Source organism: Hipposideros armiger, unplaced genomic scaffold (genome assembly GCF_001890085.2).
Source record: "Hipposideros armiger isolate ML-2016 unplaced genomic scaffold, ASM189008v1 scaffold_438, whole genome shotgun sequence".
Lineage (NCBI taxonomy): Eukaryota > Metazoa > Chordata > Mammalia > Chiroptera > Hipposideridae > Hipposideros > Hipposideros armiger.
In genome coordinates, this window is record NW_017731788.1 from 1470129 (window position 1) to 1487105 (window position 16977).

Below are 16977 nucleotides of genomic sequence, written 5' to 3' on the forward strand. Positions count from 1 at the left end.
CCAGAGGGCGCCAGTTTGGATCCCATGTATGAGAGCCAGTGACACTGCCCTCTACAGCTACGATGGTGAACAACAGCTCAACCTGGAGATGGGCTGCCGTGAGTCACCAGCAACAGCGTAGGCTGCAGTGGGGCTACAGTGGGCTGCCGTAAGCTGCCGTAAGCGACCGTGAGTGGCCTGCAGCCAGCAGCTGGTGTGAGCTGCCGTGGGCCACCGTGAGTGGCCGTCCAGTGGCCGGCGACTGATCTGCCTCAGCTGGGAAGAGCACAATGATCACAATACCAACATGGGCCAGTGAAGCGACGTCCTCCACAACTAGACCGAAGAACCAAAGGACAGCAACTTGCCTGTTCCCCTCCCCCAACTCCCCAATTTAAAAAAAATCTTTAAAAAAATAAATAAAAAATAAAAGGCACGAGAAGGCGTACAGTAAAACTCCAGCCTCATTCTCATCTCTTATCTTCTCTCATGGCATTCCCCAATCCAGTCCACGGCCATTACTATTGCCAGGTTCTCCTGTATCTTTTACCCCCAAAAGTAAGAATGAAAAACTGAAAGAGAACAAGATCCTACATATAATATATTTTACTCTACTAGCTTCTGTTCAACTTCCCTGTCTATCTGAGAAAATTTCGTCAGTTATTTCCCGTGCATTAATCTATGGGCTTTTCATACGGTTCTTCTTCCCTGTATGTGGGAATTTTCCAAGTCTCTTTGCCTGGATCTCACTGAGAACATGAACTAATACCCATGAATGGTTTTTGCTTGTAAGAATGCAGAGTCCCATCTCTAAAAGCTCGGGGGGGGGGGGGGGGAGAACTGTTTAAAGGAACAAAGCAGGAAAAAAAAACCCTTCCCTCAATTTGTTTATATAATTAATCTATCTTGAGAAGTATCACTTATTCCAATGTCAGCAGTCACCAGAAGAACCACAGTAAGGAATCAGCATCTAAATGACAATGGTTGTCTCAGAATCACAGCTGGGGAGTGAATTTAAATAGACGGATGGACAGATAGATGGGTAGTTAGATAGAAAGAGCCAATCAACTGTGAAGTGTTACCAAGCCCTAAAATCATTATTTCATTTGATGGGAACAACAGAAGCCTGATTAATGCATGTGGGAATTTCATTTCAAAGTCATACTAATGGCCTTTCAAGGACCTCCTTCTTCTTAGGGTTTCCTGAGTTCATGTAAAATTGTCCAGTTTAAGATGTGAAGGCTCCTATCTATGAGTTTCATGTATCTTGTGCGGGATAATGATTTAGTGTGGGATAATTGCTGTATTATGAAACATAATTTTTTCACTTGGGATAATTGTATTACACCTGGAATTATCCTGAAAACTTTATGCTAGGAGGGTAGCACACATACTGAACGTTGCTTCTGTTGAAGGTTTTAAGGTTTCCCCAAAAACTAATTAAAGGAGGCAAAGAGAAGCCGCTCTTTGAGAGAAGTGAGTTGAAAGTGGTAGGGATTGTGCAAACTTTAGTGAATAAAGCCACTGACCAGGTCATAAACTGGGTCGCATGAGGGACTCCACTGGTTCATTTCCCTCTCAGATTAGGATTATATCAGTTCTCTGGAGACCAAGGAATCAACAAATATCTTTTTTTTCAATCTCACAACAGTGAATGGAAAATAACTTTTTTCTATCGACACATTCTTTTGGTAGTTCAAACACTAAAGTACGGAGAGATTTGGGACTTGAGATACAAAGCAATCCTGAATTTTACTGGGAGGCAGGAAACTTGTGAAACCAATGCTAGTCTATGACTCCATTACAGGGCCAATATTGCTTGGATAAATCTTGTTAGGAATGCTTTGTTGGGGGTTCACAAAAATCAATCAATCAATTTTTTAAAATGCTATTCAAACCTTTCAATATTCCTTGATGACAAATGAACACAGAACACAGGTTTTTCCTAAAGCAATTGTGATGTAGAGCTTTCTCTCTGAAATATTAACTCTCCATAGCCAATTTATAAATCCAGTCTGATGTAAAAGTGACGATTTAGACAACCATGAAATCATTATTTGTTTCTGTCACTGAAAAGTCTGGTTGCAAAGAAGAATGCAGTTGAAGAGAATTCTGACTGTAATAAAAGTAACTTACAGTCCTATAAAGCTATTGACATTCAGGAAATGGTAGATATATTGCTACTGTTTGAAATTAAATAAAATCCACATTCTAGTTTGTGTATCTAAGTAAACCACTTTTAAAATGGTAAAACCAGTTAAAAAAAAAACACAAGAATAATAGAATCGTGAAATGGATCCCTAAAGCATAAACATTTAAAAATGAGAGTGCTAGGCTAACCCACCAGGGTGCACCTGTCTCCTTCTATACTAAAATCTAGAAGTTGGTAAAAATTGCAACTAATTTGTCATGAAAGAATAAGAGGGCTAGTTGGGAAAAATAGTATTTGAGCTGTTCACCAAAAGGAAGAGGGTAATCTAGAGGGTTATACAGATACGACAAACTTGGAGACAAACTAGAAAAATAGTAACTACAATAGTAAATCATAGTACTTGAACACAGTGATTTTTCATTTAACCATAATCTAAGATGACACCTTCTTCCACAGCTACCAAAAGCAGACAGAGGCAGATGGAACAGTCTGTGGTTGTTGGGGAGGAGTGGGGGGGAATGGGGTCCTGGGCACCAGCCATCCCTCTGACCCTGCAGCCAAAAGCACAACATGGGGAAACGTGGAAACAATGAATCCACCCACCAGATTCTAGCTGCTGGGGCACTGAGGAGCGCTTGTTATGAGGTGGGCTCACTGGATGGCAGCATTTTAATCTGGAACCTGATGGTTCTACTCAGTAAAACCTGTATGTTTTGTGCATTATCGCCCGTGAAATTCTAGAAACCAGGCTTGCATATGACATCCAGTACACATAAGTCTTAGGAAGAAAAGCAAGACAATCTGGCAAAAGGAAAACTATCTTGGGCCGGATCAGTTCACACTTCGATAACTCACTTTTGTCCAGAATCCACTTGGAAACTTGAGAAGTCAGCAAGCTTTCCCTCACACAATTAGAGAAATACCACATGCAAACATTCGATATTTCTCCCAAGAGAGAAGCAGTCCTTTCTACCCACCCCAGGAAAGAAAAAAAAATCTATTTTAAGCCAACACTAGCTTTTACAATATTACATATGTTTATTTTAAAAAACCATACTAATGTTTACTATTCTTATAGAAATTAGATAATTTAAACCATGAATTAGTATGTGATAAAAATCAAATGAATCCTTGCTTGCAAAGCCTGAGTCTCATTTTTATTCAATGGCAGGATTAAATTTCATTCAGTAATACAAACATTTATAAGATGCATATTATGTTTGACTATTTTGTATTCTGGGTTCAACGGAGGGTCTGGAAGAGTTATTTGCACACTATGTTCATAGCAACACTATTTATAAGAGCCGAGAGGTGAAAGCAACCCCAATATGTCCACTGATGAATAAATGGATAAATAAAATGTGATACACACACACACACACACACACACACACACGCGTGCGCGCGCGCGCACACACACACAATGGAATACTAGTTAGCCTTAAAAAGTTAAAAAGGAAGGAAATCCTGCCACATGCTACAATATGGATGAACCTTGAAGGTATTATGCAAAATGAAATAATCCAGTCACAAAAAAGACAAATACTGCATGATTCCACTGATATGAAGGATCTCAAGTAGTTAAATTCATAAAAACAGAAAATAGAGTGGTGGTTACTGGGAGCTGGGGAAGGGGTAATGGGGAGTGGATGTTTAATGGGTATTACAGTTTCAGTTTGCAAGATGCAAAAGTTTTGGAGATCTGTTGTACAACAATGCGAATATACCTACTACTGAAATGGACACTTAAAAGCGTTTAAGATGGTAAATATTATTTTGTTTGTTTTACCGTAATTAAAAATTTTTTAAATTCCCAAACTTCTTAACTTCAACATGTACTCGAGGTGCCTATAAATCAGGGGCCAGCAAACTCTCTTCTATAAAGGGGTAAAAAGCAAATATTTTGCCTTGTGGACCACAACAGTGTCTCAATTCTGCCATGGTATCACGAAAGCAGCCATAGACACAAGTAAATGAAACGGGTATGGTTGTGTTCCAATGAAAAACTTTATTTACACAAACAGGTGGCTAGCCACAGGGGTCACAGGGGTCTGACTCCTGCAAAAGTATGAATATCTAAATAAGAGATTAATATTATCAGTTTGTAAACCCCGAAGTCTCCTCTACCCAAGAATTATCAGTGAAATATTCTTTGCCAGAGCCTAATATTAGCGCAGCAGCAGCAAGACCAAGCTGACCCAGCAAGACCAGAACTTACTTGACATGGGAGGAAAACATGACACTAACAAAAGGACACGTTAGCCCTGCTCCAGTCTCCACTTCTCCACAGAGAGGAGCTTAATCATTTTAGGGCTTCACGATTTAGAGAAAGAATAATAAAAATGTTACAGCTGGAAGACAGCTCGCTGATCATCGAGTACCTATCGCCCCTTTAGTGGATGAGAACACTGCAGTACACTTGTAGACCCATCCAAGCTGTCACGGCTGCTGTAGGCTGTGCTGGGAACAGGGTGCGGAGCCATCCTAACGCAGGTCATGCGACTTCTTCCTCTTCTCTCCTTCCGACCAGGAGCAGCAGGCAGCCAGCCAGCTAGCGTCCGTTCTGCGAGTTATCTGTTTCATGCACGCTATTCTAAATGGTCTTGGCTTAACCCTGAAACTCGTTTTTGCTCTTCACCAAGTTCAGCAGGGGAAATCAATAAAGACACACAAAGCCCCAAAGGCCTCCTCTCATAAAATTCAGAAGTGAAAGCAAGGGTGTAATTATTTGTTTCCTTCCCAGTTGGGCCCCGTGAAAATGGCATGTTTCCCTGATGGCGTTTAGGTAGTACAAAGAAACAGCAACCCAAAGGGTGGGGTTTAGCAGCTAGATCCAATCTTCTTGGGCACCACAAAAAGCAGGCGCCCTAGTTAAACAGCCAAAACAAAACAAACGACAAGCACACACCAAAACCCAACGCACGAAAATGGAGGGTTACGAAATATACAATAGCGTGCTCGCTTTACGAAAGCAACTTTCACCTCATCAAAGAGCTTAATCCAGTGCCTAGAATTTTAGAGCTGGAGGAGACAAGTGAGAGATCAAGCCAAGCCCCTCTCCCCCTTTTACGTATGAATTAAGCCAAGCCCTGAGAGCCAACATGCTGCTTAAACAGTGTTGGTCCATTGTACGGACCGAAGCCTGAAATTCTCCACACTCACTCAACACAATTTGTTGAGTTGTGTGTGTGTGTGTGTGGGGGGGGGTATTCTCAGCCCTGCCCTTGGCACTGAACCAATGCAGAACACTGGTTTAAGCAAGAAAGCTGGAAGGCCCAGGCAAAAAGGAAAGGCCTTTGTCACAGAACGGGGAGACGGCTGAGGGGTGCTACCCCTGCATGATTACTTGGCGACTCCAGCTCTCATGGGACCTGCCCTCAATTGCTAAAAGAGCTCGACCTCTGACAAAGACCAACGATTTCAGCAGTAATTAATGATGCTGTCAAATTAATTAACCCAAGTCTTTGTCCACAGGAAAAAGCCCTCTCATGTCAATATTGCTGTTTACTAGTCCTGGACCAAGCTCTACAGACCTAAACCTTCAGTTGGGACACAAGGACTTCACTGACGGATGACCCTAATAAAGCCCCACCTATTAAGCCACCATCAGTTATTAATAAACCTTCTCACAGCAACATATCCTTTAGTAATATGGCTTTAGTGAATTGAATTAACAGCTCTCCAAAATACTGACACTATTTTAAATAGATAGGAGCCTGAAAATACCAGTGTTTATTTATTCACATTTCCTACCTTATAGATACCCTTTTGAATGATGGTGATGAAACGCTAGACAAATGCTGCAGGGTTTCATTAAGCCATTTAATAAAGAGCCCTCATTAAAATGCCAGTTCCCGGAGTCCTTGTCTATAAGGACTCCAACTCATACAAATGCCCACATATACATTTCCATATTATCTCTTTAGAGGATTCAGAACTATTTTCTTACACCTAACACAGCTTTTATTCCATTTAGAATAATTACCCTCCATCCCATTTCTGACTTTCAAGAAAAACAAGACACTTAATTGACCACAGGAGGACTCTCTCAAGGGCATCAGGCTGCAAAAGCTCTTCTGTAAGCTCACAACTTAAGCTGATGTAATCGGCTCCAAGAAGCTGACTTCTATTTTTAAATTACACCCTTTCACTCTGCCTTCAAAGGGCACATATATCACCCGGTGTAACTGCTCGTAAAATACTGGATGGTGTAGTCTCCCATCCATTTCCCTCCTGGGGAGAATCACACTGTAAGGAGGAGCTTCCCACTGCCGACAGCCGCCCAGCTCTGCCCATTTACATTCATCCACCATTTCCTATTATCTGGTCTTTAGGAGAATAGCTGCATATGGCCACACTCTCCAGGTGTCTTGTTTATCACGGCCATTTTGACAAGGAACAGATGACCAGCAGGGTCCTTCTTGAGGGTTGGGATCCAGCTTTTCCACCTCTTTGTATTTCCATCCCCAAATATAGACAACTTAATAAATGCTTATTAATGTGGCTGCTCAGAGCTGTCATCTGGCCTATATGCTTCAAAGGGTGCCAGAATGGAAACAGTTTATTTGCTTTGTTTAATTTTAAGTTTTTCATCCATCGTTTTGGTCATGCCCACTGTGTGTTATTGGAAAAGTTTATCAGCATTTGGAAAACACTATGAAAAAAGTGTTGGCTGGAGGTGAAAGTACATTTGATCTTGCTATTTATTTATTTATATACTTATTCTATTCATTTCTAAAATGACGGAAGGGCTCCATAATTTAAGTGCTACTATCACGGAGTCTGGGATAGGTCAGAGCAGTACATTTCTCTGGTTTACCGCCATCTTCATTCCATGGGCACCTCGTATCTTGTCTGGGCTTGTACACAAGCCTCCTAGCAGCTCTCCCGGACTGCGGGCTTGGGTCCTTCCAATCCCTTCTCCATATTAAAATCTGAGTGAGCTCGTAAGAACACAAACTGAACCAGGTCCTTCCCTCTCTCAATACCCTTCCATCTCCCCTTAGCCCTCTGGGACCTGTCCCTTCCAGTTCGGCTCGGCTAACCTTTCCAGCCCCGATGGTCTGGGCACTGCCGTTCCCACACCCATTGTGCCTTCTGTGCTCTGGTTGCAAGGACCTTGTAGGTCCTCAGAAGTGCCCTGTTGCTTTCACCCAGAGGCCTGTGTCTGAGCTGCTTCCTCAGCCTGGAACCCTGCTCTGCTGTGCCTACTCCTTCCCACTCATCCTTTGAATCTGGTTTAGATGCCACTTTCTCTGGGCAGCCCCTCCCAGGTGTGGCAGCACGTGCCACCTCAGACAATGGTTTATCATACCACATCACACTTACTTGCTCTATCCCCAAGTGACTACATGCAACAGGAAGGCAGTGATCATGTCTGTTTATTCGCTACTGTATCTTTCCACCAATAGCCCAGCATGCAGTGGGAGCTTCAATGTCATTGGCTGGATGAGTGAATAAATGAATTATTGCATGCTGAAGGTTGCAATCGGGGATCACATTTGTGGGGTATGAATTAGAATTTTGTCTTCCTCAGAAAGTGAGGACTCTGAGAACAGAATGGACAGCAAATACTGTTTTAGTTCAGGATTCATCAGTTGAAATGTTACGGCGGCAGGAGGAGATGGAGACAAATTCCCCATCCCACAGTGACTCTGAGGAGACACGTGCAGCTGGACCGCGCACCCCATTTATGTTTCTATAACACTTTCCTGAGAGGTCAACGGAGAGCTGTTGAAAATGGAATCCTAACTGGAACAAACACTAAAACTTGCTCAAAGTTAAACTTCAAGTTACAAACTCCAAGCGAACAGCTAACTCCACAATTTAAATTCATTCCGAAGAGGGCAGCAAGCCACAAATCAATAATGCTACTTCTTACCTGCAAAACCACGTATGTCAATTTCCAAAACACCATAAGGTCAGTTGCACATGGTGGGAATGCTCTAGAAGTTTGAGAAAACATGTTTTTGGCACTTTCAACTCAGTGGCTGAAATCTGGCCATCGATATGAGTGCGAACTTGGGGACAGGTGCTGGGTTGGCCCTGGGGTTGTGACAGTAGAGGAAACCAGTCTAGTCAGGGGACTTCACGAAGAGTCCAGCCTCATCAAATATTGGGTTGTCGGAAAAGTCATGACGTGTTTTTGCAACGAAAAACAGAAAAAATACGTCATGACTTTTCCGACATCCTAATGTATACTCGCCTTTGATTTCTTAACAACAATTCTTTCCCTAAATTCTAAGTACACCATGTTTCGCTATTAAATTAAATCCAGCACACATGGGACTGTGGAGCAAGGCATCACTTCAGCTACTTCTGCGTGGCAAAGAATTTTTTTTAAACCATATTTTCCAAAATCAACAGATTGATGACACTAAAGAGTGGGTAATGTTTCAACATTCAAACCAAATGACGAAAGGGCTTGGTTTTTATTTCATCCTTACACAGCCAGTAACCACCTTCCAAAACAAAACCAAATAAACACAATTCCACGTGAAATTCTCCTGCCTTCCAGAATCATCATGGGTTTACTTGTATTATCTGGCATATAGAAGGTGCTCAATAAATGTCCACTGAATGACTAAATCACAGGAGAGGCATTACTATGAAAATGCCCTTTTCAATTTTTGGTATGTTCTTCAATTTCCCTTTTTTTCCCCTCTTCGGAAAAAAAATTATGCATAGTATAAAAATTATGCTAGGATTCCTTGTCTGACCTTGGGCTAGTCACTTAAAATAAGTATCATTTTTTTCACCTATAAAATCAAACCTGTGCCTTGGTTATTATGAGGCTTAAAGGATGTAGTAGATAAAAAGTGACTGGCACTACACCCTGCCAACAATGTTTTTCCTCCGTTTTTTCTTTTTTTAACCTCTTCTTTCCATTCCCTGTCCTCCTCCAACTCCCAAATAAAGTGTCAAAGATAAACCAAATTACTGGCCTGATAAGAAAGTCAGGAATTTTCAAATGTAGCCTGGGCTTGCCAACATCTACCTTCAACCCTTGGGAAGTTTTATGTACTATTTTGGGGCCTAGCTCTTCTCTTTGAAGAATGAGCGAGTTGCACTGTTCACTAGCTCATCTTTAAAAGACTTTTCAGTTCCGATGCTCCGTGAGCTCAGGGGCCTGATGTACCGAGAAGTTAGATGCTGCTAACACATTAAGGCCATCTGTGATCAGAAATAAAATGGACTCTGATTTCTTTCATAGAGAGGAATTCTAAATTACAAACCAGAATAAAACTTGACTTTTACAAAAATTTGTTATCAATTGAATATCTAGGTCAAGAATCAGAGACCCTATTCTTAAGCAATAGAAGGTCTTTCCTTTTCTCCCTTCCACATATGCCCCATCCCACACATCCAACGCAACCTACATGGCTAACCTGCGTACCATTGGGCCTTCCCATTCACAGCTCCACAACGATGCACTTAAAAACAAATCCAGGGATTTTAGGGAAAATCAATGAATCACTTTAAATGAGTAATAAGACAGTTGACACAGTATTATGTCAAGCCTAACATTTGCTTGATTTTTTTTCTTTCACACCCTGAAATATATCCAAGTCGACCAAACAAAGAACTACCAAGATTGTATGTACGCAACAAAAAGCCGCATTTTCATAAATACTCAGTGTAGTACTGCCACCTAGTGGTAAGATGTATCCTCCTATGACTACATCTCTAAACAACTAAACTGACACAAGATAGCTTTAAAAACCAAGAGAATAGTGTTCTGCTGCTCGCCAGTGATTCCAGAGAAACTTAGGAGCGTGCCCATCTTCTCAGCTATACATTTTCCTCAGACAAATTTCCAAAGAGGTCTATTACAAGATGGAGTCAATGCCACATTATTTAATCCTATAAGTAAACCCCATGGCTTCTGAACAACTTCACAAAACAAAGGAACATTATTACTCTATTAATTTTAATATCCATTAGCAATTTAAAAAGATTTCTCCAATAGTCTGTTCTCACCTTCGTTTCATTTTATCTAATCTTGATTTTTAGTTATGCATGAAAAAGCATTTAAAAGTGACAACCTTACAAAAAAGTGCACATTGTATGAAAATCTGACTTCAATTAGAACCAGTTACTAAGTTCCAGCAATTTTCAGCTGTCTCTTCGCTCTTATCCTTAGAGAATTATATATCACATTAATTGGTATTCTGTCACATAAAAAGACACTGGCAGTGATTAATTGCATCCTTGGTGCTTTTGAGTTATGTCTTCTTCATTAGAGGGGTTCAAATCACACCTCATTACCTTCCAACAGGTACCCCTTTTGGTAACCCTCATAAAATCCCCTACCTTCCTGAACTTCTCCATTTGCTTGTACAGGTCCGGATCAAGCTCCTGTGACACGTCCTTCATCCATAATAAGGCCCCTCTGTATTCAGTCCGGCACTGCTCCATGCGGTTCACTGTCAGCCAAGTGTCCGAGATGGCCCGATGCCGAAAAGTCTCCACTTCTTGGTGAAATCGACACAGAGGATTTCGCAAGGCCAACCTAAACCAGAGGATAAAAGCCACAATCTTGAAACTAAGAGGGCAAGCAATTTTGAAACCTTGACAGTTTACCAAGCTTAAACTCATGAGCCTAGTGCGGTGCCTGGAACACAGATGATGCTGCAGAAATGTCTGGTGGATTATAATTGAAATGTATGTGAACTGATGAGTCAGCCAGAGATGATTACCCACGTACTAATCCCTTAGGTTACTGTTACTTAGCTGTACTACTGGAAAGTATTTCCGTCGTTTTGTTGGGGGTGGTCTCATGCCTGGGCAAAGAGGACTCCTTTGAAGCTAGAACCAATCCTGTGTTAACAGAGGAAGGTCAAGGCATAACTATGTCCCATGTCTACCCTTGGCCACTCCCTGCTTTCTGCTCCTCTGAAGCGTGGCCCTTTGCGGAGGGCTGGACATGTGTATGATTAGGGTCCCCCTGGCTAGGCCATTGTGGATTACTCTCCAAAGGCCTGGGCATCTGCTGCTTGCTCCAGTAGTCCAAGAATGAAGCACAAACAGAAGCATTTGTAAATGGTCGAGGAAGGGGGGAGAAGTACATGTACTGAGGATTTACTATGTTAGGCACTCAGATAGGTTATGTGATTTGATCTTTATTAAAAAACCAAAACTTATATAATGAAGTGGGTGTAAAATAATTATATTGGTCATAACATACCATTACTTATTCAGCAAAAAATAATGTTTGAAACATATCAAACTTTGGATAAAATATCTATGGGTGTGGGGGTGGGGGCAGAATACTGTTCGCTCCACCTTCTTACCCCAAACGAGTAATGCCAGATGTATTGCAGTCTTATAATACAGTCATCTCCATGAAGTCGTGGGCAAAGATTAAAAAAAAATAATAATAATAAGATGAATATTTGCATTTCAATTTAAATGTAAACTATTCTATGTATAAGGAACAATGGTGTTAGTGAGTAAAGTCAGGTCTTGGCAGTTCCACCAATGTCTGCAATGCCTTATATGCATATAACAGTATAAGATTATAGATACAAATGATACATTGTTTAAGAAAAAAAATCCTTTTTACTATTTTCATTAGGTTTTCCTTTTGTCTACAAAGCACTGGTTTTAAATATTCAGCAGTTCTCTACAAAAAAACTTGCTGACATCATCCTACTGAGGTGTTGCTGGTTGGCTTCAAAGACATATTGGTGTGTCATAAAGTAAGTGCGTTATCACCACTGGATTAAGTTGAACACTCACTGTTCATCAAATTGAATGAGCGGTTGACTAGCAAGTATGGCAGGAAAACAAATGCGAGTGTGAAGGTTTATACAACTGAAGACTTCTATTTAAAGGGAGAAACAGTCCTCAGCTGCCCCCCTAAGAATCCCGTTCAGTTCTGGATATCTTTTTCTCTTCCTTTGGATTTTGCCATCTTTCCTAAACAGGTTGAATAAAACAGTCTCAATTTCTTTGACTGTTGTAAAGTTGGACAGAAACCTTTGAAGATGTAATAACATGATGATAGATACTAAGGTCTTGAAGAAAACAAAAAGGCATATAAAATCACCTCATTTCCCCCCCTGTAAGTTCCTTTGAATAAGCTCAGGTAAAAACCTCTTTACTTGTGGTACCAGGGACTGAGTCTAGATCAAAGAAAATCTCAATAACCGGAACCATTAAGCTTCAGTGAAAGACTGGCCCATGTTTTCATTCATGAAAACCTACCCAGTGGGAATAATTAATAAAGTGCCTAAAGGTATACTTCAAAGACATCTGTCCTTTAGTAGGAAAAGGTGGAAGTGACCCAAGTAGTGGACAGCAGGGCTTGGGTTAAATGTATCATGGCATATCCAGGTAATGGAATACGATGTTATGGGTGTTTAAGAAAAAATGCATATGTGGACATAAAACGGTGTTAATGCTATTTGATCAGAAAAATTAATTTGCTAAATAATCAGTATGTGATACTATACAAAAATTGTATGATATGATGCTGTTTATATTAAAATATGTTCCGGCATATCCCAATATGTCCATTCAAGGTCTGAGAATTCAATTTCATGTGAGTTTTATGTAGTCTTCCTATTTTCTTCAAGTTTAGGAGGTCTGGCCTGGATTTTATGTGCCTGGGAAGCAGCTGAATGCCATGAAACTAGAGCCATCTTACAGGAGGCCACCTTCCAAGCTGCAACGTTGTTCAAGTTGCATTAAATTATGGATATAGCGCAGTTTGCTAGATTGTACAGTGATACTTTCAAGTATCATTTTTAATTTCTTTTACTGTTTATGTCTGTATCCAAAGATTAGATTTTTATAAACTTAAGGTACCATATATCCTTTTGTGAGATAATTTGGTAAACAGGTATGAAAGGTTATCTGTTGGATAGACAGGCATATTATAAAGTAATTATGTGATCACTAATGATAATTCTTGTAATGATTGTGTCCAGGGATTTGACTTTATTAATAAATGGATGTTAATTTTGGCATACAGGTCTAAGATTTTTCCCACTGAAATAAGTGATAATTATATGTTTGACATATGAGAATTTATGAAAAATCTTTCAGGAATCAATTACCCTTATGAGGCTGGGGAAAATGTATATGCAGAGAAAGTATCAAGGGATTAAAAGTGGGTCATCTCTATTAGCAAAATTTTAGTGTTTTTTTTTTTAAATTTTCTCCTTTTGGTTTGTCTCTGTTTTAAAATTTTTCTAGAATGAGTGTGTATTACTTTTACAAGGAAAAAAGTTATAAATAATATTAAATAGTGCAATTCAAGGTTATAAAGAAACATTCTTCTTGGGAAAATGGGTAGAAAACTATTAGAAACGGTTTCATTCAACTAGGAAAGTTGGCATTGCCCACAAGGTAAGGGTCCAAATGCCATTAGGAAGCAGCAAAATGCCCAGGGGGGGGGCCACTGAAAAACTGGCACAATTGGTCTCTTTTCTACTCCACCTTTCTTGAGTTTTCCTAGGAACACGTGTAGAGCAGGCCAATGGCCTGCTCTTGACCCAGACGGAGAAAGCAGTAAGAAGAAGTTACCAGAAAAAAAATGTTGGACAATCTAAGTGAAATTTTTGTAGCCTGGGTATTTTTGGAAACCACCTATACGCCTTACTTGGGTATAATCCTGCCTAATATTAGTGAGTGACGTTTTTGAAGGCTTGCTCGTCCCTGGGGAGGGAGGACGAGAGGAGTGTTGATTTCCCAGACACAAAGCGCAGCTGGATTCAGGGGCTCCTGCTTATTCTACGCTGACCATAAACATGAGTCACGGTAGTGTTAGAAAAAGAGGTCATTGATCTACCACAATTGTCTCTGCACCAGGGCTCCTCAAACTTGAATATGCACTGACATCCACTGGGGGGGTCTCATTAAAATGCAGGCTGGGATTCAGCAGTTTTGGGGTTCGGGGCCTAGAGTTTGCATTTCTAACACATTCCCAGGTGAGGCTGCTGACATGGCTGTCCAGGGTCTGAGCAGAACGGTTCAGGGCATCCTGAATATCACCTCTTTAAAGTGAATTGGTCCACCGAGAGTAGAGAAGGAACGCTTCCACCTGGTCTCATTAGGCTCCTGCCTTAATCAGCTGCTTGGAAGGGGACCAGGCTGATTGCTGTGAGCAATGATGAAGGTCAGCTAGAAGCCTAGGGCAGCACTCAGTGACCGGGTGTAAAGTGCCCCCTATAGACCAGAAGAATAATGAAAAAAATTGTTTTTAATAGGGAGAGGGAAAAAAATCATACCTGTTATCTTCATCAGAGAGTAAATACAAACAGACTAACAACTGAGAACAGAGCAGCTCCTCAGTCTCAGGCAAGAGCCTTTTAAAGAACACTGGGTAGGCGGCCGGGTGGCTCAGCTGATTAGAGCGCGTGCTCTGAACAACAAGGTTGCCGGTTCAATTCCCGCATGGGATGGTGGGCTGACTCCCTGAAACTACTTTGAAAGTGGTGACTGGACGTGGAGCTGAGCTGTGCCCTCCACAACTAGACTGAAGGACAACGACTTGACTTGGAACTGATGGGTCCTGGAAAAAACACACTGTTACCCAATTTAAAAAAAAATTAAAATAAAAAAGAACACTGGGCAATTTCCCTTCAAGAGTGAATGGGTCCCAGGATCTCAGTGGATCCCTCAAATAGAGCCCCAAAGGAAGGCCACACACCTTTGCTGGGAAGAAAAGCAGAGGGCCTTCCCTGTCGCTTGCATCATTTTTCCTGCTCTGGTTTTATCTTGGAAGCCTTGGGATCGGAGAAATTTTCCCAGTTCGTTTTCTTCTTGAGACAAGACTGTTGAAGAAAAGACCAAAAGGAGCCATGAAACAATGAGCATGTTTATTACAGAGAGAAGGAGAGGGACAAATCACAAGGTCCTCTCTCTTCTAGAGTCAAAGACCAGATGAAATTAAATCCAAGTGACAGGCTACAAGGTAAGCTCCCCACCCCCTCCATTTAACTTTCAGGCTGTTCTTCCATTTACAAAACGAGAGATCAAATTCACTTGAGTACATCTGTCAGTGCGTTTGGTGCCCTGTAATCAGAACCAGAAAGTGACCTCTGTACTGGAAAGTGAGCCGATAATGTGCTGCTTCGAAGTGAAATAAAAACGTTGAGTTTGTCAAGTGTGACTGTGGGAATCTTTGGTGGCCGCCTGTAACGTAGGGCCCGTTTCCTCCTGTTATTCTCTCTTGCTGACTTTTTTATTTCTGTGTGCTAACTCACATTCTATTTGATTGGAAAGCAGACCAAATACCTTATCCATGATGTTAAGTTTTTGGTTGGAGGTGGTGTTGGAGGGTGAGAGTGGGTGGGTAATCAGGTTGATGACTTGGGTTTTTAAAATGCAGAGTTGGAACCAAATCTGCATTGGTTATGCCTAATCTAGGCTTTTTTAAAAAAAAAAATTGATGTACAATTGACATACATTATATTAGTTTCAAATATAAAACATAATGATTCAGTACTTGTATATATGGGTCCTTATTTTTAAAGATAACTTCAGATGGTACTACTGGTGAGATAGTGACTGGTGCAAACTTTCTACAGATTGATTCAGCAGTAAATATAAGAAATCGTAGAACTGTGTCTCTTTGGACATTGCACTTCTATGAGGAGTGCTTCTTAAAGAAGTAAAATGGGCACAAAGATGTATATACAAAGATAATCATAGCACCGTTATTTACAACAGCAAAACACTATCTTTCCCTATAGTGGAGACTGATTTAATCATCCCCAGCACATCCACCCAATGAACAGTGGGCTGTTATGCAGCCACTGGTCTCAACTACACACTCACCAACAGCTGAGCAAGGAGCGACAGTGAGCTCCATAGAGTGTTTTTTCCCCCGAAACACAGCATTTACTATGGACATACTTTGAACACTACTCTTATTGCTCACATTTCTGTACTGATGCATTTATACATCATTTGTCTTTAAAAATGCTTTTGAAACGCTACTAGGATTCTTGTCTGTTTTCACGAACCATCCAGACTTCTTTGAGAAGGCACCCGATTCCTGACACAACCTCTCCAATGATAGTTGCAGAAGGTTAGCCAGGAACCCTGAGTCCAAGGGGGAAGGTTAAACTCTCTACTCATTCCTTATGAATCTGTGACTGTGGTTCATTCTACACATTCCAGAGGAGAGGCTTGTCGAATCCATTCTTCCTGAGAGAGGAATGACTGACTACTGTCCTTCCTCTTCTGTCTCTCAAAATTAAGTTCATTGGTCCAAGTCCAGCTGAAAGGCCACTTCTTCTGTCAAGTAGTTGACCCCCATTTCTCCACCACAGCAATGCCCTCTCAGCACCTCGTATCAGAGAGTTTGTGGGTGGGCGTGTGTCTATTGCTCAAGAGACTCTAAGCTTTCTCAGGACAGGGACCGCATGTAAACTATGGACTCCCCAGGTAAATGCTTGTGAAATTGAATTAACTATAATTTTTGCCTTGTGACCCCCGTATACTTTATTTCACTTTAAATGCTTATTCGGTATGTATGTCCTGGTGCCACACAGCTTAAAAATAATGCCTATAATTATAAGGAGTTTTGTTGTGTTGTAATACCTTTCATGCCTTCTCCTCTCCATTAATATGGGATTCACTCAATTCCACAACGAATCTTTCCCTATGGAGAGCAATTTCACATTTTGGTTCATAACAGCATGAGGCGACAGTCACCATTTTTTTTTTAAGTTGAAGCCTTGAGTCACATACAAATGAACACATTTAGCGTAAGGCTAAGAAGAAACCAATTCACGGGACCTGAATGATTACACTGTAGGAAAGAGTGAAATTGCACCCTTTCCTAAATAAACCTAAGTAGGTTGAAGCATTTGAGAAATCATTTTTGGTTA

General features: G+C 40.9%; 1 protein-coding gene across 1 annotated transcript in view; it reads right to left on the reverse strand.

Moving 5' to 3' along the window:
* ICA1 (islet cell autoantigen 1) overlaps positions 1 to 16977 on the reverse strand; it is a 123833-nt gene that overhangs the window by 99306 nt on the left and 7550 nt on the right. Inside the window, exons 2-3 of the mRNA XM_019665295.1 lie at positions 14790 to 14913; positions 10445 to 10643 (exon numbers count right to left, since the gene is read on the reverse strand). Of these exons, the coding sequence (XP_019520840.1) occupies positions 10445 to 10643; positions 14790 to 14836 (246 nt within the window). The 5' untranslated portion in view covers positions 14837 to 14913. The remainder of the gene's footprint in view (positions 1 to 10444; positions 10644 to 14789; positions 14914 to 16977) is intronic.